Source organism: Nomia melanderi, chromosome 2 (genome assembly GCF_051020985.1).
Source record: "Nomia melanderi isolate GNS246 chromosome 2, iyNomMela1, whole genome shotgun sequence".
NCBI classification, from domain to species: domain Eukaryota; kingdom Metazoa; phylum Arthropoda; class Insecta; order Hymenoptera; family Halictidae; genus Nomia; species Nomia melanderi.
The window spans coordinates 29652860-29673893 of record NC_135000.1 but is presented as its reverse complement, the minus strand read 5'-3'; the positions used below and the strand labels follow the sequence as shown (position 1 = coordinate 29673893).

Genomic DNA, 21034 nt, shown 5'->3' with positions numbered 1-21034 from the left:
AATTCTGGGGTCTAGTGATTTGTAGACACTGTATCGGTACTGTCGGTTTCTAGTTGTGAATAAAGTCAATTTCTGTTTGTTAAGAATCGTTTATTCATTTTAAATTGTTTGGTTAATAGTGATATTCTTTTTGTAAATATTCAGTTAGAAATAAGCTGTCGTAGAAATTGGTAGGTAGAGTATTTCAACATTGTAATTTAGTGAACATTGTAAATAAATATATTCAATAAACATACTACAGATTGATGCAAGTGGCGCCATCTGTCGGAGACTATATGCACTGTGTGTAGAAATTTCTTTACCGACGAATATGTCGGTTAGTATTTTAAGTAATGATAAATTATGGTTTCTGTATTATCGGTTAATTTGAAATGAACGCCCTCTGAATGTCTGTTTTATAAGACGTTCAAATGAAATGGAAGATAATTGATGGTACATAATGAATATCAAGAATTCTTTGTTATTTTTAATTATATCCTAAATCTTGGGAATATTTGATAATTAATGTGGGTATTTGATAATTAAAGTATTTATTGCGTGAAATTTATAGGCGTTCTGTGATAGTTCATACTTTGAAGATAGTTGCGTTTAAACGACTTGGTTTGCAAATTGGCGGGAGATTAGACGGCACTGAAATCTGAAGTTCATCGCTAGTGTATTTTCAAACGACACCACCTTCGTTTGCGATTAGACTTCATCCAATCGGTGTCTGAGAATGACACGGATTTTGGTTGGTACTACTGATTCGAGAATACTTTCTGTAGAATTTTAAAGAAGTTTGAATTCGGGGGATTTAACGTACCGCTCGATTATCACGTATGAGTATTATCTTTTTCTTCGTTAATGGTGTTTCTTTGTTCCAATATGATTGACATCGATGACAAATTAATCAACCATGAAAGAGGTAAGATCAACTGTCAGAGTAAATGTTGACATTTAATCTGTGCAATACATATTCGAAAAAAATGATCGGTTCGCTGTTTGCCGGTGGAAATATTTGCTGCTTTTATTACGCAGTAATTAGCTTTGAAATTATTTAGAAAATGTTTTCTAAGGTTCGGATGTTCGTAAATCAGCGGAGGAAATGGACGAGCAACGTCAAAAGACACTCGCGTACGAATACCTCTGTCACTTAGAAGAAGCTAAAAAGTAAAGTGTTTAACAATTACCATTCGCTTATTATTATTTGTTTTTGAAAAGTACTCTTAAACTTTTGCAGGTGGATGGAAGCTTGTTTGAGGGAAACGCTTCCAGCCACCACTGAGCTAGAAGAGAATTTAAGAAATGGTGTGTATTTAGCAAAATTAGCACATTTCATGGCACCTGAGACTTTGCCGTTCAATAAGATCTATGATTCTGAACAAAAACGGTATGCTGTGGCTGGTCTGCAATTTCGTCATACGGACAATATTAATCACTTTTTGAAATCCTTGAAATCTATGCAATTGCCATTGGTATGTATACATTGTATAACAATGAGAAGAATATGCTTATAATTCTTCCAAGTAATATGACAATCGTTTTAACAGACATTTCAACCAGAGACAACAGACATTTATGACAAGAAAAATATGCCAAGAGTAATATATTGTATTCATGCTCTCAGTACACATTTATTTAAGCTGGGAAAGGCTCCACAAATTCAGGACTTATACGGGAAAGTGAATTTTACAGGTATATGCATAGTTAATATATAAGAAATCCTGTATCTTAGAATTATTCTGTTGATATTATATTATTTTGTATCTTTCAGAGGAAGAAATAAATGCTGTTAGCAAAGAGTTACAAAAATATGGGATACAAATGCCATCCTTTCAAAAAATTGGAGGACTTCTTGCAAACAGCATGGAGACCGATACTGCAACCCTTCATGCTGCTGTCATAGCAATAAATCAAGCAATTATAGAGAAAGTATATGATTATTTAAATTATTTATATTTTCCAATCAGTTTAAGTCACATCTAAAACAAGTATTAACCATTGCTCTTTAAGGATTATGAGAAAATATTAACCACGCTTCAGAATAAGGTAGTTCAATTAAACAATGTTATTCCTTGCTACATCAGAGAATATAGGAATAGTTTATTGGAAGCTAAAGATTCTAAAGCACAGGCTGCCCTTAACAGAGTGAGTATTAAATCATTAGAAGTAGCAATGAATGGTTACTAGCCATTAAACAATATATTTTTATGTCAGTCTCTCAATGATAGCTATGTACCAGATGTATACGATGAACTATTAACTCAAGCAGAAATTCAAGGACATCTTAATTTCGTTAACGGTGAGACATACATCAACCACTAATAGTTTAAAGCATACTTTCATCTGTCATTTGAAAATCCTTTTTCAGTTCAATGTGCAGTGGAAAAAGTAACTCGTTGTATTCGTTATAGAAACAATGAGTTCTTGAATGCCTTAGGAACACCCATCTTACGTCTAGAAGTACGTGTCTTTTAACTGCTACTATTTTCAATGAATCGTTCTTCTGTAAAACTACTCACCAGCATCATTTCTTTTAACAGAATATCATACACGAGAATGCGGATTTATACAAAGAACAGTTGATGCAATTACTAGAAAGCTCTGAATGGAATAACGTGTATTCGGACAGTCAGCACCATTGGAAGCAACTGCTCCAAAATGGAATTGATACGGCAAATCAACTTGCCCTGAAATCTCGTAAACGTCAGTATAACGATAAACATCTACAATATCCATATGTTACATATTATTTTTTATTAACGCAGGTAACGGTGCTATTGAACATTTAAATTTAACGCTACGAACCGGGGCGCAAAATGAGTTTTATAATGTTCTTAGAAACCCTGATCTTGGAGTGTCAGATAGAATCGATGACTTTGCTATGCCATTGTATTACGAAGAAATGAAAGTAGACCAAACAGAATCTCAAGTAAGGAGGCTATTAAATAAAAATCCTAGCTTCTCTTAATCCGTTATTAACGTAAATAATATTCTTACTAGAACGACCTTTCATATAGCGATGTAATAGTTAGCCTGAGGGTGTTGTCGTTAATCGCAGAGATTAGTAAGGCTGTAGACACTGGAAATCCAGATCTGGTTTACCAAGCATTGTCAAATCCAGATTGTCATGTCTCTGTAAGTATAATTTCATCTTGTACGTGTTCTACAAAAACAAATGATATTTATGCACCTCATGTTTTAGGGGTTGGACAACGAAAATAAAGTAAAATACTATAGAGCACTATCAGCGGTCAGATGCGAGAAACAAGTGATGGATGAAGACTGTCCTTTGCTGACATACATTGACATTCAAGAATGTATTGATGTTGTGAATCGGCAATGCCAGAATGACGATGATGGTACTGCACTAAGTTGCTAAACGGTTTCCTCAATATGTATTCCATTGTGCACTTATAATATTTTCTTCACAGTGATACAAGTTCTGGGCCAGTTAAATTTGGCTGTTATGGAAAACGATCGAAACGGTATCTTAACTGCTTTAAAGGATACTGCTCTGAAGTTACAAAAATCCACGTCGCCGGACGATGCATCCCTTTATTTAAAATTATTTAAAAAGTGTCTTGCTGAGAAACATTTCGACGGTTCCGAATTATGGCTGGAAGATGTAGAAGCTATAACGAAAATCGTTGCTGCGGAGGCTGAAACCGTTCAGAATGGTACAACTTATTTGCGTCTGTTTGAATTTATGTAAAATATTTTCCACATTTTTTTCTTTAACGTTATCCGTTTTTTTTTTAGTGTGTACGTTTCTATCGCAAGTGAATTTAGCCTTGCAGCAAAACGACATGATCTCTACGATCGATTGTCTTCAGACATTTGGTTTCAAAATCCCGGATAAATATAAGACAGAATGTTTTCAGAACCTTTGCGATTTAAGAAGAGTTAAGGTACATTGTTAATAATTTGTACGTCGATTACTTGATGCGATAAAGTGCATTACTTATTATCTTTTAGGGTGAAAATAACGATTGCGCGTTTGTACGTTTTGTTACTCCTAAGGGCAACGAATCATACTTAGATCTACAGGAATACAATTACACATGGGATTGTCCTAAAAACATGTCAGACTCGTATTACATAAATATGGAAGATATAAAGGTACAGTATGCACAGAGATTTTGAAAGAGCCGAGAATAACAAATACGTATGACGCTTTTCAGAAAGTAATAAAAAATACAACCACCAGAGAACACGAAATGCTTAAGATAAATAAACAAATTATACACTTGCAAGCTCATATACGGGGTTATCTGCTACGTAAACGAATTTCAGATAGATTTGCATATCTTTACGCAAACATGGATAAAATTGTTCAAATACAATCGTGGTGGAAGGGTCTGGTTCAGCGGAAGAAATATGCCCGGCTACTAGAAGAGAAACGTAAACGAGATGCAGAAAAATATCAAAATAAGTACTTGAAAGTTAAAGCCCAACTCGAGGATATATTAAATCATTATAGGGAGCATGTAAAGTATATCTATTTTACAACTGGTATATGATAAAAGTACTACTGCCTTGTATGATATATCAAAATTTATGTATGCCTCAGGAGGAAAAAGTAATGAAAGTGCAAGCTCTATGGCGTGGTCGTGCGGAGAGACGTGCTTTCCGTTCTCTCTTGCACATGGACAAACCACCTTTCCCTGTCGTTCGACACTTCTCAGCGATCCTCAACTTTAACGCTGAAGACTATGACCGAGATTTGCAACTACAGGTACGCTCCCCTTTATTCTAGTATGTAACGACTATATTATTTTCCATTAAAAAACTTATTGTTGCAGCACTTGAAGCATGAAGTGGTGAAGAGTATTAGACATAATCAGGTCCTTTCGCAACAGCTGGATAGCATGGACATAAAAATAGGATTACTTATTCAAAATAGAATCACGCTACAGGTGAGTTTAAAAAAAATTAAAAATTAACAATTGTTGGTAACGGTGCTTACTGTTTCCTAATCAATTCCTAGGACGTTGTGGCACATGGTAAAAGTTTAGAAACCCTTGCAAAACAAAAGCATTCCAGCAAAGATCAGAAGAACATCTTCGTTGACAATAATATGTCGCACAAGGGTCTGAAGTCGTTAACCAAAGAGGGCAGGAGAATGTTAGAAGGATATCAACACTTGTTTTACACGTTGCAAACTAATCCCACGTATTTGTCGAAGCTGCTGTTTCTCTTGCCTCAAAGCAAGACGAACAAGTTTCTGCAGAATGTGATACTGACGTTGTTTAACTTTGGGTCAAATATTAGAGAGGAGTATTTGTTGTTGAAACTATTTGGGACCGCTTTGCAAGAGGAAATTAGGTATAACTTCGGCTTCATGAGAAAATATAAGAAAGTAAAAATAGTGAAACGTACAGAAAATAATACAATTGAATGTATAGGTCCAAATTTCAAAAGCCGTCCGAAGTTGTAACTGGAAATCCTCTCGTTTTAAAAATGGTGGTAAACTACGCGCGACAATTGAATGGCCAAAGAGCTTTGAGGCAGATTGTAGGTCCCATTATTGAAAAAATTTTAGCTGACCGTACGTTAAGCATAGAGACAAATCCCATCGACATATACAAATGCTGGAGAAATCAGTTAGAAATGGAAACTGGACAGACACTGTGAGTTGAACGAATTTCTAACACACCTGTCATTTTCATTTTACTACAATCATTTTCATTTGCAGAGATCTTCCGTATACCGTAACGCAACAGGAAGCTTTAAACTACGAACAAGTACGGATAAGACTGAACAAGGGAATACAACTGTTGCAAAGCACTGTCTTAGAATTCTTAATGAAGATCACCGAGTCCAGAGATTTAATACCATACGGAATGTTGTACATGGCGAAGATTTTGAACGATTCTTTAACCGAGAAATTTCCACACGCCCCGGAGAAAGATATATTGAAAGTAGTAGGAAATTTGATTTACTACCATTTTATTAACGCCGCGATTGTAGCACCAGACGCTTTTGATATAATCACGTTACCGATTGACCGATCATTGTCAAATGATCAGCGAAGGAATTTGGCTAGCATCGCAAAAATATTGCAGTTCGCAGCGTCTAAGAAAGGGGTAACCGCATTTCATTTGAAACATTATCTTTCTCTTTGTTAAAGTAGAAAAAGAAGTGTGTTTCATGGAAAATTTTTCAGTTCGGAGAAGAAGCAACGCATTTGGTCTGCCTAAATTCATTTATAATAGAGTGCCACGAAAAGTTCAAACGCTTTTTCCGGTACTGTTGCCAAATAGAAGATCTAGAGGAACACTTTTGTATTCATCAGTATACCGAGGCAACGCTGATTCACAAACCCGAGATTTACATTTCATTGCAAGTAAGTAAAACTTTGTATTCGTGGACTCTGAACATTTTAATGGACTATTGTCTAATAAGGAAGAATATAGCAAAAGAAAACTCTGAATTATTTAAATCACAGGAAATCTGTGATACTCACTGTCTCATGCTGGAGTACCAAGATCAAATAGCTCCAGATCCAATGGATCCCTTACATGATCTACTGGATGATCTAGGTCCTGCACCCACTCTGCCATCCTTACTTGGAATCTGTAAGCATTGCGTGTTCTAGAACCATATTGTAGTCACTAAGAAATAGTAATTATGCTTGTAACGTATGAAGTAACTATATTTGTTAGCCGATAACACCTGCGAAACAAATTTGTCACGATTTGGGAAAACAGAAGTGTGCCTGGTACTCACCAATAAGTTTCAAGTATCAGAGGACGAAGACGCTAATTTGAACAGGCTTTTCATAAAGACTAAGGAGCTGTTAGTTTCCGTGCTGCAATTCTTAAAAGGTCAAACATTAGTAGAAGCATTGGACACCTCTTGCTCGCCTGTACAGGAGAAGCTGTACGACGTGAAATGCTCCAGCATGTCGCCCACATTGAACATTATTCACAAAAGGTGAAATTTATAAATGAAACACAAATGTGATCATCGAGTTTCTAAGCAAGAATATGATTCAAGTAGAGGTTTGTTTCAGCTCGTCTTTAAACGACTGCAAGCTACAGCTGCGAGCGTATCTCAATAAATTGGAGCTTGGGGGATGGGTCAGCCAGACGGATGGATATCAGAACATCGTCACAGCAGTGGCCAGTGATCTTTGCAACAAAGGAAAGTATCGGATTATCCGGAACAAGGAACTGCAGACGTTGCGGGTAACTAAACAGAGACTGGAAGAGAAATGCAAATACTACCAGGAACAAGTTGAATATTACAATGAATATATACAGCGATGTTTGGAGAACTTGCATACTGGAAAAGGGTACGTGTACACTTATTTTTGTGTATTCGTTTCATTCTTAGAATGATTTTTTTGCAGGTCTTTGAGAGCGTTCAAAGCAATCCAAAAAAACAGTCACGGGAAACTAAGGTCCAAAATGACGCTGAAATATTCTGCGGCGAAGTTACAGGAGAAAGGGGTGTTGTTGGAAGTGGATGGACTTCCGCAGTCGCAGTTCAAAAACGTGATCTTCGAAATCAGCCCAACAGAGCACAGCGGTCTTTTCAGTGTGCGTTGTAAATTTATGGGCGTTGAAATGGAGAAAGTTGACATCGATATACAGAAGTTGCTTGAACTGCAATTCGAGGGAGCGCCGATTATGGACATGTTTGGTAAAGCAAAGGTTAACGTGAACTTGTTGTTATATTTATTGAATCGAAAGTTTTACGGTAAAACTTGAAAGAGAAAGAATTGAATTGTATTATTTATGATTACGCGCGCCGCTTGTGCAATTGTTTGTTGTATCGTGATTACGGTTCACTTAAACGGAAAAATACACATTGAAACGCCAAAAATGTCGGGAGCTCGCGGGAATTATTGAACTCGTTTTTATTATTGTTCGCAATTTGCAAGGACGATCATCATCAATTTATGTAAATAATTGTACGTATAACAATTTAATATCCTAATATAAGTATACCTTGGTATGTATTGTATGTAGCATCGAAATGGACTGGTACAGTGTAACAGTGCACAAAGAGATTATAACTTTTATAAATTGCCAAACGTTACAAAACTACGTAGAATACGGAATCTGGTCCATGGTGACTGAATTGCTTGGATTTCACATTGTAGTATGAACATTTCTTGTCAGTTTAAACATTTAACAACTATATACGCGACGAGAGTCTATGAAACAAAAACGATTTTAAATACGATGAAACAGTTCAAAAGAGAAATATTATATTTTACTAATATTTATAAAAATAAGTAAATTAATGATATCAAATGTCGCCTATCATTTGAGATAAATGGTTCCTTTCGATTTTTATTTGTTTTATAACTAAATTCAATTTCAGCCGTGTACCATATATTTGACTTTTTGTCGGTCGCTAGATCTTTTCCTTTTATTACAGGGCATGACGAATAATCATATGTAATGTAATAATCTTACTAGAATCTAAATATTTTTTGTGTTGCACCGTCAAAATAAGGTAAGGCATATTCTGAGAAATTCCTAATCGAGAACAATAGACTGTCCATTATTATTTATACGTTTTTGCAATGCTATACATGTAACTTATATTACTATTTAAATAGTGGACAACCTTGTGTTCCTGTGCATTTTATAAAATCTAAAATCGAATAGTTTGAACACAAACCTGAAGTTTCTATCGTTTGCATATTTTAATACAATAGATTTCTATTTTTATAAAATATACTACATAAAGGCCTGTTTAGTGGATACTGGCGAATAAGCCTGCACATTCGAAACAAAAGGATTGTTCAAAACAACGTTCGAAAACTTGTCAACGTCATGTATAGCTTGAACATATATATATCGGCGGCAATAAAAGAATATCTACAAATGTAATTAAGAATAATAAAAAAAAAAAAACAACAGATTACTTTTTCGTCGTTTTTTACAGAATATGCGATGGTAATAATTAAAATTCTCTTTTCAATGAAACTTGTCAAAAACGTATGTGCGCATAAGAAGTTTGAATATAAGTAAAACAAAAGTTTATTTTATATATACGATATAAACACTACATACATAGATAAATTGCTCGCATTTATCACACGCGCATTGTATTATAAATATTTTTTTTTACATACTTTGTGTTCTTGAAGTCTTGTTCTTTTTACTCAACTTTATTATACAGATCTGCCTTTACATAATTTACGTGACAGATGCTAACATCCAGGTACTGCGTCACGAGGTATCTTGAAAGACATTTTTATAATTTATGGCGCACAAAATGTCAGTAATATAAAAGTTTTTCATTTTTACCTCTCATTTTTTTTCTCTTTTCTTTTCTTTCTTTATAATCGAATCAAATATTTAGTGTTCCTAGTCGAATTGATTATGTGCAAGCAATATAGTTCGTTAAAGCCTCCACGAAGCAGGCCATAAAGTGCATTTCATGTATTATTAACTGTGTAGTACATATATCACTGTAGTATTAACTTTTATAATAAATAGCATAATAATATTAATTCTCCTTGTTCTCTTCCTCTCCTGCTTCTTTGCTAAGTATGTGCACACATTGGAACATAACATTCGATACAGCACGTTCAGTAAGTGTTATCGTTTGTTCAGAATATTGACAAAGTTTCTAATTTTTTGTTGCGCGTCCGCCATTTGCGCTAATGTCTCTTCCATCATGTTGCGCAGCTTCGACAAGTCCGGCATTTTCTCACAGGATTCAACGTTTAATAATTCCGTGAAGAACTGCTCCCATGCAGGTTTCTTCATGTACCTGTATTTATCCCAATAATATATTAAATAAATAATCATATGCATATTCTTACGAACGTTATGCAATCATTTCTGTAATTCGTTAATACCTTGGTATCTTTGTGGTAATGAACCAACGACCACCAACATTTGAAACTCTCATATAGTTGCCAAACAACAGACAGTGACTTGTTGCGGCCAAACAATACAAATCTGTCTGGTAAGTCCACGATCTACCAGTCTGCATTTCGATACACGTGAAGTCTTCTGTCTTTATTACTTGAGTAAATGTTGTTTTTTCTGGTAACAAACTCATATCTATACTACATCCAAAATCGATCAGCTGTATTGTTGGTCTCACGTCCTCTGTAGGTCTGCAAATTGAATATGTTTATTATGTTTGAGTCAATCAAACGTCAGCACGCACCGTTTTACATAAGAAGATACATACAAACGCATCAACAGGAAATTATCTGGCTTGATATCCCCGTGTATTATTTGGCATTTATGTAGGTACTCCACAATTTGCAACATTTCAATTGTGAAGAATATAGCTAAATGCTCCACCAACGGTTTACCCGTTGCAATTTTTATCTGATTCGTTACCGCCAATAGTGTTCCGAATTTCGAATACTCGGAGACTAATACACTGCCGTTATTTGCAACGTAAGCCATCGACACATCCATAAATCCACGTAACTGGAAACAAGGAGAAAACTCATTGACACCGTTAATTACTCCATCTAAATTGTAATGTGATACATTACGTTATGGAATGCTACATTGAAAATATAATATCAATGTTAATAAAAAAAAAATCGTATACAATACCACATGTGGATTAGTCAAACGAGCTTTTATTTCTCTAGTGATATAAAATTCCCAAACCCAGGCAGGCTTTTGAGTTTTCAGAGCAACCGTTTGACCTGTTTGGAGATTCACTGCTTTAAATACTGTACCATACATTCCCTTTCCAAGGCACTTTTCCAAATCATACGCTTCGTTACCTGTACACATTAAAGGGACAAGTAAACGCTAAGTACATCCCCTGTCATATGTTTGTAATAGAAATCCTGTTACATTAAATACACTGACCAAGCATAACCATAGTAGAAGGCACAAGCTTATTTAAATTAGTATCTAATCTCACGTATCCTTCTGCGTGATGCGGTTGGGGGAATTTAATTTTCTTTAAAAGACCAGCTATTAAATTTTTGTCAAATGGATTTATATCTCCCGACGGAAACTGAAAGATTTCCTCCTCTGCTTGTTCCATAGGTTCGTGATGCTCCTCGCATTCCATTGTATCAGCTTTCTCCTGCTCCTCTACCTCGTTCAGTTTGAAGTTGATCGACTTCCGTAAATCACAATTCTTCTTAATCTCCGAAGTAATTTGATCCACATTACGTTGCACTGTACGCGGACTTTGAGCATGTACAGCTTGTATTTGGGCTTGAAGCGTTTGCTCGTAGGGTTGATTCGCAGACAATGTAACATCTGTACCTTCTTCGCTTTCACCTTGTGGACGAAAGAAAAATGTATCTTAGCGGACAGAACGAATCATCTGATATTAATTAAAAACTTTACAAGCTGTACAGATTTCTGTATCGTGATATGTTCAATTGTAATCAAAGTGAAGGTAACGGAAACATTGAATTACCTTGTTCTTTTATAGGACCCAAATCCTCCTTGGTCAAAGTGAAGCCTAAAGCAGCAGTCCTTGTATGAGCACTACTACTGGAACTGCTTGAAATATATTCCCTAGTAGTCTCTAATATAACACTTAATTTCTCTTCACCTTCTCCGTTGCGAGCCTCTGTGTTTCTGTAAGAAATATAAATGAATATTAAATATATATCACGTAGAATCCGTAGGTAATTATAACCACCGTACAGGTTAGGAAAAGAATGAAAATGTTACATACGACGGAGGTGCTGTGCACTGGTTCGAAAATTGTGGTGTTCCTTCAGCTGGTTTGTACGATTGTCTAAAATGATTAGTCATAGGTGTAGAGCTAGTCAGTTGCGTATTAAACGCTTCGGTGTAACATGTATCATTATTGCCCGACAGCGGAGTAATACCAAGGCTTTCATCAATGTATAGATTATTCTCATCGACTGGCTTAGATGTCATGTTCTCTTCTATCGGCCCGTTATAGTCGACCACGATAGCGTTCTCTTTGTCCTCGGCGCCCTCGAGGTACTTTATGTCTCTGCGATTCATGCCAGGAGATTTTATGTAAGGTAACTCTGGGGGCATTCTGTATGGTTTACTGGTCTCGATATCAGGTTCACTGTACGGAGAGTAGTGAAGCTGTTTCTGAGATTCCACGTTATGCTGCAACAACGTGGATTCCAATTGCGAGGGATACTGCTGATAAGAGATCTCGTTCGGTGTCATGCTGCCGTAAACAGCATGCTGCATATGCTGCATGTGCTGATGCGACTGATGATGAAGGTTAGGCGACGGTTGATGCTGCTGAGGATGGTGAGTTTGATGGTGTTGAATCTGGCTGTGACTTTGCAAATGCGACGGATGGGAGAGAGATTGATGGTGAGCCATTACGTGGGCCTGCGGGTGCGTTTGCATTAACTGTTGATGATGTTGCGGATGATGCGGCCGAGAATGGGACTGCTGCACTTGCTCGTGATGCTGCTGCAATCGGTCGTTGAAGAAATTATTCTACAAATTTCTCACTAGACAAGTATTATTATTAGGTCGTGTAATATAGAATGTGGGATTTTTTGTATTGTGAACCAAATACTTTGTTTATATTATCAATCTTTGCAGCATTATTTCCAAGTTTGAATTACCCATTTCATATTACACGATTGAATAAATATATTCTACGTATTGTACCTGCATTTGATACTGGTATGTATTGTGTAATCCGGGACTATAAGGAGCCTGATGCTCTTGAGCAGCATAAGACTGGTGAGTGGAGTAGTTTTGATGGTTCTCCTGATCATTGTACGGTTGCACGTTGTATCCAGAATGATGCTTGCTACTGGACATTGCGTGTTGAGTCATCGAACTATCCATGTGTATGTCGAAACACATTTTCAAAACTTTAGAATCTGGAATTCTAGGTGTCATGGCATTACGAAAATTGAGAACTGCAGGCCCTGTGTCAGGTGAACGCCACATGTCTTGCACAACTGACATCGCTTCTTTCGTGTTCACCGTAAGACTTTGTCCAAGCAAGTGTTCCTCGGGTTCGGCTGTCAAAGACGTCGAGTGATGCTGATGCATGAAATTAGAAGCTTGAAGTTTACGTTGTGAATTTAGTTCGGCCTCCATTCTCTGCGCTTCAACTCTTTCCGCTTCGAGTCTTTCCACCTCGAGTCGTTCAGCTTCCAGTCTTTCCAATTCTCTTTGCTCGGCTTCGCGCCTTTGGTTCTCCAGTGCTTGATTTTCAGCTTCGTATTGTTGTCTTTGAAGCCTTTCTTGCTCCACTTGAAGCCTCTGTCTATCTATCTCGAACTGTTCGACTTCTCTCTGTTGCTGTTGCAACTTTTTGTGTCTCTCTGATAATTCCTCTTGTTGTTTAAACTCTTGTCTCTGTCGCAGCATTTCTTGCAAAGATATATTGTGCCTCTGCTGTTCTGTCTCGAAGCTTCTGTGATGGGCCTGTTCGGACTCTCTTATGTCGTGAGGTTCGTTTCTTTTCTCCATAGCTTGTGCTCTGCAATTCAATCGTAATTTTAGAAATATCATCATCTACTTATATTTACTACTTCAATTGCTATTAATCAAAATAATCTGTACTTTTGAAGATATCGTTGGACCCTAATTTCCTCCATGCTCATATCCATATTATTAGCATATACTAAATCTTTTGGATAATGTGGTTTTAATATAATATTTGGATTTGGAACGTCGGGTACGAATACAGGCACTGTTAAATATTCGGGATATTTACTGCCATCAAAAAAATATGTATGGTTTGGGAATAATCTTAATTTACTTCCATCATAGTCTTCTGGCTGGTCCTCGTGAACTGTTATTTAAATAAAAATTAGTAGAAGTCTTTCAATGTGTATATGTATGAAATCAACACTAATGTTCATACAAATAATGTTGCACCTTTGAAAGCTGGTTTTGTAACAGATGACATTAATGGACACCGTTTATGTCCATTCCCATTCCATGGACCAGGTTTAATTGTGTTCTCTTTGTGAACTGTATCCTCTACTGGAACATGGTCGAGTATACTAGAACTTTTCATATCACCAGGAATGTCATCCTATTAAAAATATTCCAATGTAGATACTCATTGCCAATCTTTTCATCGTTAAATATCTTTCTATCTTTTCATACCTGATATATATGTACTCTGGAATTTGCATTATGCATCGCCGACGGAATTTGCGGGACAGTACCAGGATAGTGTTCACGAACTCGATGTCCGGTACGTACACTACTAACCTTTTTCCCAGCTTTTATTGCTCTTAAGGAGCTAAAAGCTTGACGTTGTTCGAGTAGTGATCTTTCGCTACGGTCGTCAGTATGACCCAAGGTTTTACGTGCAACAGCAAGTTGAAAATTCCTGAAAAAAAAGATAGAAAATTTAATAAGACTGATAGCATTAAAAATTTATTTTAGCACTTAAACCCTGTGATCTGTACTTATGAGCATAATCCAATTCTTCCTGAGGTTCTGCTTTGGCTGACAGACCCATTAAATAAACCTTATCCGCACGTTTATAGTCTTCCATCTGTTCCAATTCAAAAGCCCATGCTCTATATGTATCTGCAACCATAGTCCCAATTCCATTGTTGTATAAAAGTTGATATAATTCTAATGGATTTTTCTGCATACTGATCTGGAATCGAAATATCTTATTAACTTCCATTCTTGTAGGAGTACAATAGAAAATACTGTCATAAGTCCTTACATAATTAATCCAAAGACGTATATATCTACGATCCTGATGATACTTGGTCTCTTTTTCAAATATCGATAAGCATTGTTGCAAAAGTTTACCAATGTGTGACTCATGGCCACTTTTTGGATAACTCTGCTCTACCCACAATATATATTCATACCAATTTTCTAAAGGATCGTCTCCCTCATAATTTTTTATCGCAGCTTCATACATTCTGCGAATATGTATATGTATACAAATTAATTTTCAATTAATTAATTAATAACCTATAATTTATGAAAATTGAAGAAAAATGACAATAATCTCAATTCTACATACTGTCTTTCCTGAAGGAGTAACTGTTGAGCATCCACATCCTCTTGTGCTCTTAATGCAGTCCCCAGCTGTGCAACATTTCTACCATAACGCAATGGTTGAATGTTTTCCTTGGAACGTGCTATGGCTGTTGCAGGATCCATTTTTAACACTATATATTCTTAATGAAACTATTTTATATTCTGAAAAAAAGGAGAATTCCTTTTCCAGAAAAAACATTCGAAAGGGAGAACTTAACATAATTGATAAATGTGAACTTTATCATGCTTTCGTACTATCACTAAAAAATCTGAGACATCTCATTTAACGAGATATAAACATTATACTAAACTCTAAACTGACGAATAATGGTGACATTAAACAAAAAAAACACTAAGTCGAATTATCCTTTAAACTACATCTTTCTCAATAAATCACGACTACTATAAACGATGAAAAATATTCAGGGCAATTTATTCGTTGTTTGAGGTGTTACCTGTCAGATTTCAATGTTTTTCTGTACCTTTAAACTGTTCGACGAATATAGACGGAACAACGATAACGTATATTCGCGAGGGTATATAATTAAGTGGCTTTTAAAAATACTGCCGTAAAAAATGTTATAAATTAGAAACGGTAAAACCGAGAAGGTGCTAAACGATCGTACAAATTAAAGGAAAGTATACGATTAATCGATCATTTAGAAAAAAAAGTTTTTTATTCGCATGTTTAACGTGCATTTAAAACAGAGCCGCATCAGTTCGGGGCGAGCCAATGCTTCATGATGCATAGAGTTCAATATAACGCAAACAATCGTGCGAATCATTAAACACCAGAGCGAAGCGTAAGTTCTGTTTTCATGCGAAAACGCTTACCTTTCGCACGTATCAAAACTTTGCATAATACTCTTTGAATAACGGCGGACCTTCGAATTGGAGCAGATCTAGTCTGGATAACTCCAATAAGGACGCTATCGGTCTAGGTTACGTTAGTCTTCCATTTAACGGCTACAGGCCACCAACGGTTTTTCCACTGTCTTCTGCTATGCTGTGTGTCTCAAGTGATGCAAGAGTTACGTTTCGCTGACCACGAATTTTAATTCGATCAGTTCTGTACGCGAGAGAATCGAGAACCGAAACAAAAGCAAGTTCACGTAGCTTAATACAGTTTCCACGTGAATCCTTATTGAGAATTACCATTAACACAGAATCCCCAGGATTTTCAATTTTATTGAACAATTATGAAAGTCGGACACAGCAAAAAATCGTGGCTATGATTATTGCCCGGTTTCCCCTTTTTAAGTATCGTATAATAAGAAAAGCTGCTGCGAGGATATCATACCTTTTATTACTGTATCAACAAATGGTGCTTCACTGAGGCTCATCCTATTCAAAAGTATAATACTTTCTACCCTTGTTACCGTTGCATGTCCACCTTTACACTACGAATTCAGGCGGGCATTTGAATTTAATATTGCATGTTATAATTTACGAATATTTATTTCATAATAATTAATTCCTTCGTTGAGTTACTGTAACAGAACTCGTTACAAGAATTGGCTTTTTAAGCTACTGGTGTTACGAATTTCTAAGTTACTGAATTCTAATAGATAATTAAATTCATCTTATATATAATCTATAATTTTACACGCACAAAGGTTTGAAATTTTGAATTAATATATTTGGAAAAACAATTCCGTTGCAAGTTTCAGGAAGTAAGTGATATTTGTAATGACACGTGGGGAAGGTTTAGAATATAAATTTATTTGTATTATTTTATAATTGTCTTATTGAAATCATAATCTTTTCATAGTAATTCGACTAAAATGTGTCAATGAAATATTTCGATATTCTCGTTAATACCATAGAAGTACGTATATTGCCCGGTATGTGGCTCCATAAAACGAGTATTGTATTTTTTTAAATATTATTATTAAATTTTGTTCAGTGGTAATCTTAAAAAGATATAAAGAAATTTTATAAAATGCAATATAAAAGAATACAGGGTACTTGTGTTCTCGAATCTTTTTTATGGAAATCATCGAGACACGAGTAGCGAATGTAAAAGATATTTGGGTATATGATTCTTTCGCGTTTCAAAGTAGACTGTCAATTTAATAATAGTTTCGCATTGGATAATGTTTACTTTGCAGATCTCAGCTGGTTCCTATCAGGTGATTTTGACATTCTTATCTACTCTCAGATTAAAATGAAATCATCTGTTACAACATCGTTCGCATCGTACGCTCAGGACGGGGGACTAGAAGTATACATAGAACCCATGCGCTGGTGGAACTTCTAGTTTTAGACGGCTGTGATAAAGCCTTTTAAATAACTTTTATCGTTTCACCCTCGAAATAGAAACATCAATGCATTTTTCTTGATAAATAAGGACGTTAAAGGTGGGTCGCTGTTGTTGCACACTGAATCGAGAAGAAACGAATGGCTTAATCGTGACGCAGCGTTCGAAATTCCATAAAATTGTTTACGAAACGTCACATCGAAATGCTTCGTTTACACTTTCCTTGTATAAAATATTCGAGTCCGCTGCGTTTTCCTTCGGACAATCGCAAATAGTTCTACCTTTTCATTTTCTGTAAACTATTTAATAAAAGACTCGCATAAAACTGTACTAACCAAAAAGGGGGATTATAGCCATTGTCTTTGCACATTTATCGAAAATTCGACATCAAATGTTCATCGTTAGTGACATCTCTTAATGGATTTTTTATTTAATTAATTAATGTAACGTCAACGTCGTTCGTTTACAGTATATTTTTAATATACATATATATGTAAATAGTAGAATGTATTAGGTTATGAAATTACTTTTCAGTGTACACACATATGTACTTCGTGTATTGAATGAGATATTTTAAATACTTAATTAGATATTTACTTTCATAGAGAATAAAGAACTGTATTCTTTGTGTTATAGATGTCAAGCAAAGAATATGACAGTGAGATGGATTATTCCGACTCTGATTGCGGAGATCCAGGCTATGAAGACTATTACAATGTTCAACCGTGGGGTGGTGAAGTTGACAATGACATAGATCCTGATCAAAATAGAAGGGATCCAGAATATGCTATATACGATTGCTTACAAGTTGAAGAAGTGGAAAGACTTTTAAACGAAAATGTTGAAGTGTTAAGTAATAGTCTTCATATAACACCATCGTTAGCCAAAGTTTTATTACACGCACACAATTGGGCATTACAAGATATCATCGTAAAGTACAGAACCAATGCTTCCAGTTTGTTAATTGATTCAAAAATAAAACCAATGCATCCTTCGGATTCAGTGCCGGGATTAAAAGGTCAAAGGGGTGGATTGTGTTTAGTTTGTGTTACAGTTTATCCTGCTGATAAACTAATGTTTTCCACATTAACATGTGGTCATTCATTTTGTAAAGACTGTTGGTGTATGCATTTTGAAGTACAAATAACTCAAGGTATTTCTACAGGTAAGATCATTAAACAAGTGCATACAGTATATTATAGAAACATTTAAGTAATTTTGAGGATTGAATATAAGATTCAATTTAGAATCAACACATTTTCTTTTAATAAATATTTTAATTTTCACTAGGAATAAGCTGTATGGCACAGGATTGTGATGTGTTAGCTCCTGAAGATTTTGTTTTATCTTTACTTACAAAGCCTAACATGAAAGAAAGGTATCAACAATTTGCTTTCTGTGATTACGTGAAATCTCATCCACAACTAAGATTTTGTCCTGGACCCAACTGCCAAATAGTTTTGCGTTCAAAGGAACAACGAGCCAAAAGAGTTATATGTACATCATGTAAAACTATATTTTGGTATGCATTCAAACTTGTAACACATATGTAGGAGTTTATTCAGTTTTTCATTCATATTGTAAAAATTTCAGCTTGAGATGCGGTATGGACTATCATGCACCTACTGACTGCAATACAATTAAGAAATGGTTAACAAAGTGTGCAGATGACTCAGAGACAGCTAATTATATTAGCGCTCACACCAAAGATGTAAGTTTACAAATCAAATGTGTATGCACAAATGTATTACATTTTAGTAACCAATATTCGTTTGCAGTGTCCAAAATGCCATATTTGCATAGAGAAGAATGGTGGTTGCAATCATATGCAATGTTATAACTGTAAGCATGACTTTTGTTGGATGTGCCTTGGAGATTGGAAAGCGCATGGAACTGAGTACTATGAATGCTCCCGCTACAAAGAAAATCCTAACATTGTTCATGCAAGTATTCATGCACAGGCTCGAGAAGCTCTTAAAAAGTATCTTCATTATTACGAAAGGGTAAGCTTGAATCTGTTTATGAAATATGCATAATTAGAAGAATTTTATTTTAAATCCCTTTTGTTCTAACATTTTATTAGTGGGAGAATCATAGTAAATCATTGAAGTTGGAAGAGCAAACATTGAAGGGAATAAAAATGCGGATAAATAAAAAAGTGATGAACGCAAGTGGAACTTGGATTGATTGGCAGCATTTGTTCGAAGCTGCCTCACTTTTGGCACGCTGCCGTTACACTTTGCAGTACACTTATCCCTATGCTTACTATATGGAACCTGGACCGCGTAAAGAATTGGTACAGCTTCATTTAATACAATCAAAATTATGAGACGTAGAAAATCAATCATTGTACCCTGAAAGCTAACAACCTGCTTTTATTTTCAGTTCGAGTACCAGCAAGCTCAACTGGAAGCAGAAATAGAAAACTTGTCTTGGAAGATAGAGCACGCGGAAACGACGGATCGCGGAGATATAGAAAATCAAATGGACATTGCTGAGAAGCGTCGTGTCACTTTGTTAAAGGACTTCCTCGAGGTGTAAGCATTCGTTGGACATGTAATGTGTTCTGTAATCACTAACATCTTTTTTACATTCAGGCCAAACTTGTAAAGCGATTGCCGTTTAGTTTTTGAAGCGACTACTCATATATTCCAAGAAATAATATTTTCTATATAGTACGTACTAGGTAACTATTCGACATTAAGAAGACAGGACGCAGGACATAGAACAAAAAGTTTTAAAAACTAGAAAGAAGAAAGATAACGTTTCCCAGAATTCAATAACTTTTTTTTTCCCCCTGTTAAATTGTAGCGTTTAACAGAGAGATTCGTCTACCTATATCGTAAATAACATTTTCAAAATGAAATGTTAGGAACTTCAATGATCTAAAGAAAGAAAAAAAAAATGTCTCGATTTACTTCTAATTGATATGCTGACTTATTTATGTAATAATACATAATGTAAAACTCCATTGGTGCATGAAAAGAAATTAGTATCAAAGAGAGAAGGAGAATAGGAGAATAGGAAAGTATTAATTGTACCGACTGACTGTTAAAATTTGTTGTATAGTGTATATTAATTTCCTAGTCTAAGAGTATTTCCGGAGATATTGTAAACGATGCAGCGCTTTCCTCGAAATTCGACATTCAGGAATTAATTTTATCGACGCTTATACCGCAATGTCCGCCAACCGAACACAGTGACAATTTTGAATGTGCGAATACTTCAAATACGGTGTACCTTCGAACGATTATCACTTTCGAATAACGGGTGTTCGATGGATTTTCATTTTTTAATTAACATTTTCTTTTCAAGTATTGCTGCTATTTAAGATACGTTTTAGTACTGGCAACGTATAAAACAGACGAGTAAATGGAAACAGATAGCCTAACAAATAATTAGGTACCGATAAGTTGGTACCTTTTGCCGTGTAAATATTGTGGTAATATAAAAGGATGTGACGTTTTCTATAATTAGTGTGTAAGATGTATGCAACGATCCAAGACATCTGCGACGAACGTAGCCGTAATCGAGCATTAATTCTTTGTAAACTATTTAAACACGATACGTTAGAATAGGGATGATATTCTACGAGAGAACGACGATCGTTTGTCGATGAATCTTGTTACAGAGTAACGGCCACGGCGCCAAACTGAATGTAACAACCACTGTGTCACTAAGAGAAATAAACTTTATCGCAAATCAATTGAAACGTATCTCGCGATACAATTATCTCGGTGCACCTAATTATCCACTCTTATTCTTCCAATTTCTAACCTAATTTTTATGCTACTATTTTATATTCATACGCAACGCAATCAACGATCATCTTTTGCCATTTTCTGTCACAAGA

The 21034-nt window shown here is 35.6% G+C and overlaps 3 protein-coding genes across 10 annotated transcripts; 2 read left to right on the top strand and 1 right to left on the bottom strand.

Annotated features, from left to right (window-relative positions):
- The first annotated feature begins 677 nt into the window (after nucleotides 1-677).
- LOC116429963 (ras GTPase-activating-like protein IQGAP1) lies at nucleotides 678-8858 on the top strand. The gene is made up of 26 exons (XM_031983531.2): nucleotides 678-904; nucleotides 1056-1149; nucleotides 1220-1454; nucleotides 1530-1674; nucleotides 1754-1911; nucleotides 1993-2127; nucleotides 2197-2281; nucleotides 2351-2442; nucleotides 2523-2685; nucleotides 2748-2911; nucleotides 2983-3117; nucleotides 3185-3341; nucleotides 3414-3659; nucleotides 3742-3890; nucleotides 3958-4101; nucleotides 4164-4469; nucleotides 4553-4717; nucleotides 4785-4898; nucleotides 4970-5307; nucleotides 5388-5612; nucleotides 5678-6068; nucleotides 6149-6328; nucleotides 6431-6560; nucleotides 6648-6918; nucleotides 6998-7279; nucleotides 7337-8858. The coding sequence occupies exons 1-26, from the start codon at nucleotides 844-846 to the stop codon at nucleotides 7695-7697; spliced, it is 4926 nt and encodes a 1641-aa protein (XP_031839391.1). The 5' UTR covers nucleotides 678-843; the 3' UTR covers nucleotides 7698-8858.
- Nucleotides 8859-8963: 105 nt separating this feature from the next.
- Nucleotides 8964-16031, bottom strand: LOC116429876 (uncharacterized). 5 transcript variants are annotated; one of them, XM_031983328.2, is made up of 15 exons: nucleotides 15756-16031; nucleotides 14905-15083; nucleotides 14596-14800; nucleotides 14327-14523; nucleotides 14019-14247; nucleotides 13785-13944; nucleotides 13467-13698; nucleotides 12558-13383; nucleotides 11623-12350; nucleotides 11359-11522; nucleotides 10794-11216; nucleotides 10530-10705; nucleotides 10150-10397; nucleotides 9809-10072; nucleotides 8964-9720 (listed from the first exon to the last, which is right to left on the bottom strand). In XM_031983328.2, exons 2-15 carry the CDS (start codon nucleotides 15042-15044, stop codon nucleotides 9546-9548), a joined length of 4167 nt encoding a protein of 1388 aa, XP_031839188.1. In that variant the 5' UTR covers nucleotides 15045-15083; nucleotides 15756-16031; the 3' UTR covers nucleotides 8964-9545. The 5 variants fall into 5 exon arrangements, with proteins under 5 accessions (XP_031839188.1, XP_031839186.1, XP_031839183.1 ...); XM_031983326.2 differs by having other exon boundaries at nucleotides 11623-12353; nucleotides 15806-16031; XM_031983323.2 differs by having other exon boundaries at nucleotides 11623-12353; nucleotides 15756-16030.
- A 594-nt stretch (nucleotides 16032-16625) lies between these two features.
- Nucleotides 16626-20887, top strand: ari-2 (E3 ubiquitin-protein ligase ari-2). Of its 4 annotated transcripts, none has more exons than XM_031983351.2 (9): nucleotides 16626-16749; nucleotides 17033-17053; nucleotides 17818-18346; nucleotides 18472-18703; nucleotides 18775-18892; nucleotides 18960-19184; nucleotides 19265-19477; nucleotides 19567-19718; nucleotides 19779-20887. In XM_031983351.2, the coding sequence occupies exons 1-9, from the start codon at nucleotides 16714-16716 to the stop codon at nucleotides 19789-19791; spliced, it is 1539 nt and encodes a 512-aa protein (XP_031839211.1). In that variant the 5' UTR covers nucleotides 16626-16713; the 3' UTR covers nucleotides 19792-20887. The 4 variants fall into 4 exon arrangements, with proteins under 4 accessions (XP_031839211.1, XP_031839210.1, XP_031839214.1 ...); XM_031983350.2 differs by lacking the exon at nucleotides 16626-16749 and adding an exon at nucleotides 16896-16955; XM_031983354.2 differs by lacking the exons at nucleotides 16626-16749; nucleotides 17033-17053 and adding an exon at nucleotides 17075-17281.
- The last annotated feature ends 147 nt before the right edge of the window (nucleotides 20888-21034 follow it).

Excerpts from the sequence above, each read along its gene's own strand:
- ari-2 (XM_031983350.2), top strand. The coding sequence starts at position 16,911 with ATGGAAATCATCGAGACACGAGTAGCGAATGTAAAAGATATTTGG. Across the intron at positions 16,956-17,032 it reads CGAATGTAAAAGATATTTGG|ATCTCAGCTGGTTCCTATCA; the intron begins GTATATGATTCT and ends TTTACTTTGCAG. Across the intron at positions 17,054-17,817 it reads TCTCAGCTGGTTCCTATCAG|ATGTCAAGCAAAGAATATGA; the intron begins GTGATTTTGACA and ends TTTGTGTTATAG.
- LOC116429876 (XM_031983326.2), bottom strand. The coding sequence starts at position 15,044 with ATGGATCCTGCAACAGCCATAGCACGTTCCAAGGAAAACATTCAACCA. Across the intron at positions 13,384-13,466 it reads GTCCAACGATATCTTCAAAA|AGCACAAGCTATGGAGAAAA; the intron begins GTACAGATTATT and ends ATTGAATTGCAG. Across the intron at positions 9,721-9,808 it reads ATTACCACAAAGATACCAAG|GTACATGAAGAAACCTGCAT; the intron begins GTATTAACGAAT and ends GGATAAATACAG.
- LOC116429963 (XM_031983531.2), top strand. The coding sequence starts at position 844 with ATGGTGTTTCTTTGTTCCAATATGATTGACATCGATGACAAATTAATC. Across the intron at positions 2,686-2,747 it reads TGCCCTGAAATCTCGTAAAC|GTAACGGTGCTATTGAACAT; the intron begins GTCAGTATAACG and ends TTATTAACGCAG. Across the intron at positions 6,329-6,430 it reads AGATTTACATTTCATTGCAA|GAAATCTGTGATACTCACTG; the intron begins GTAAGTAAAACT and ends TTTAAATCACAG.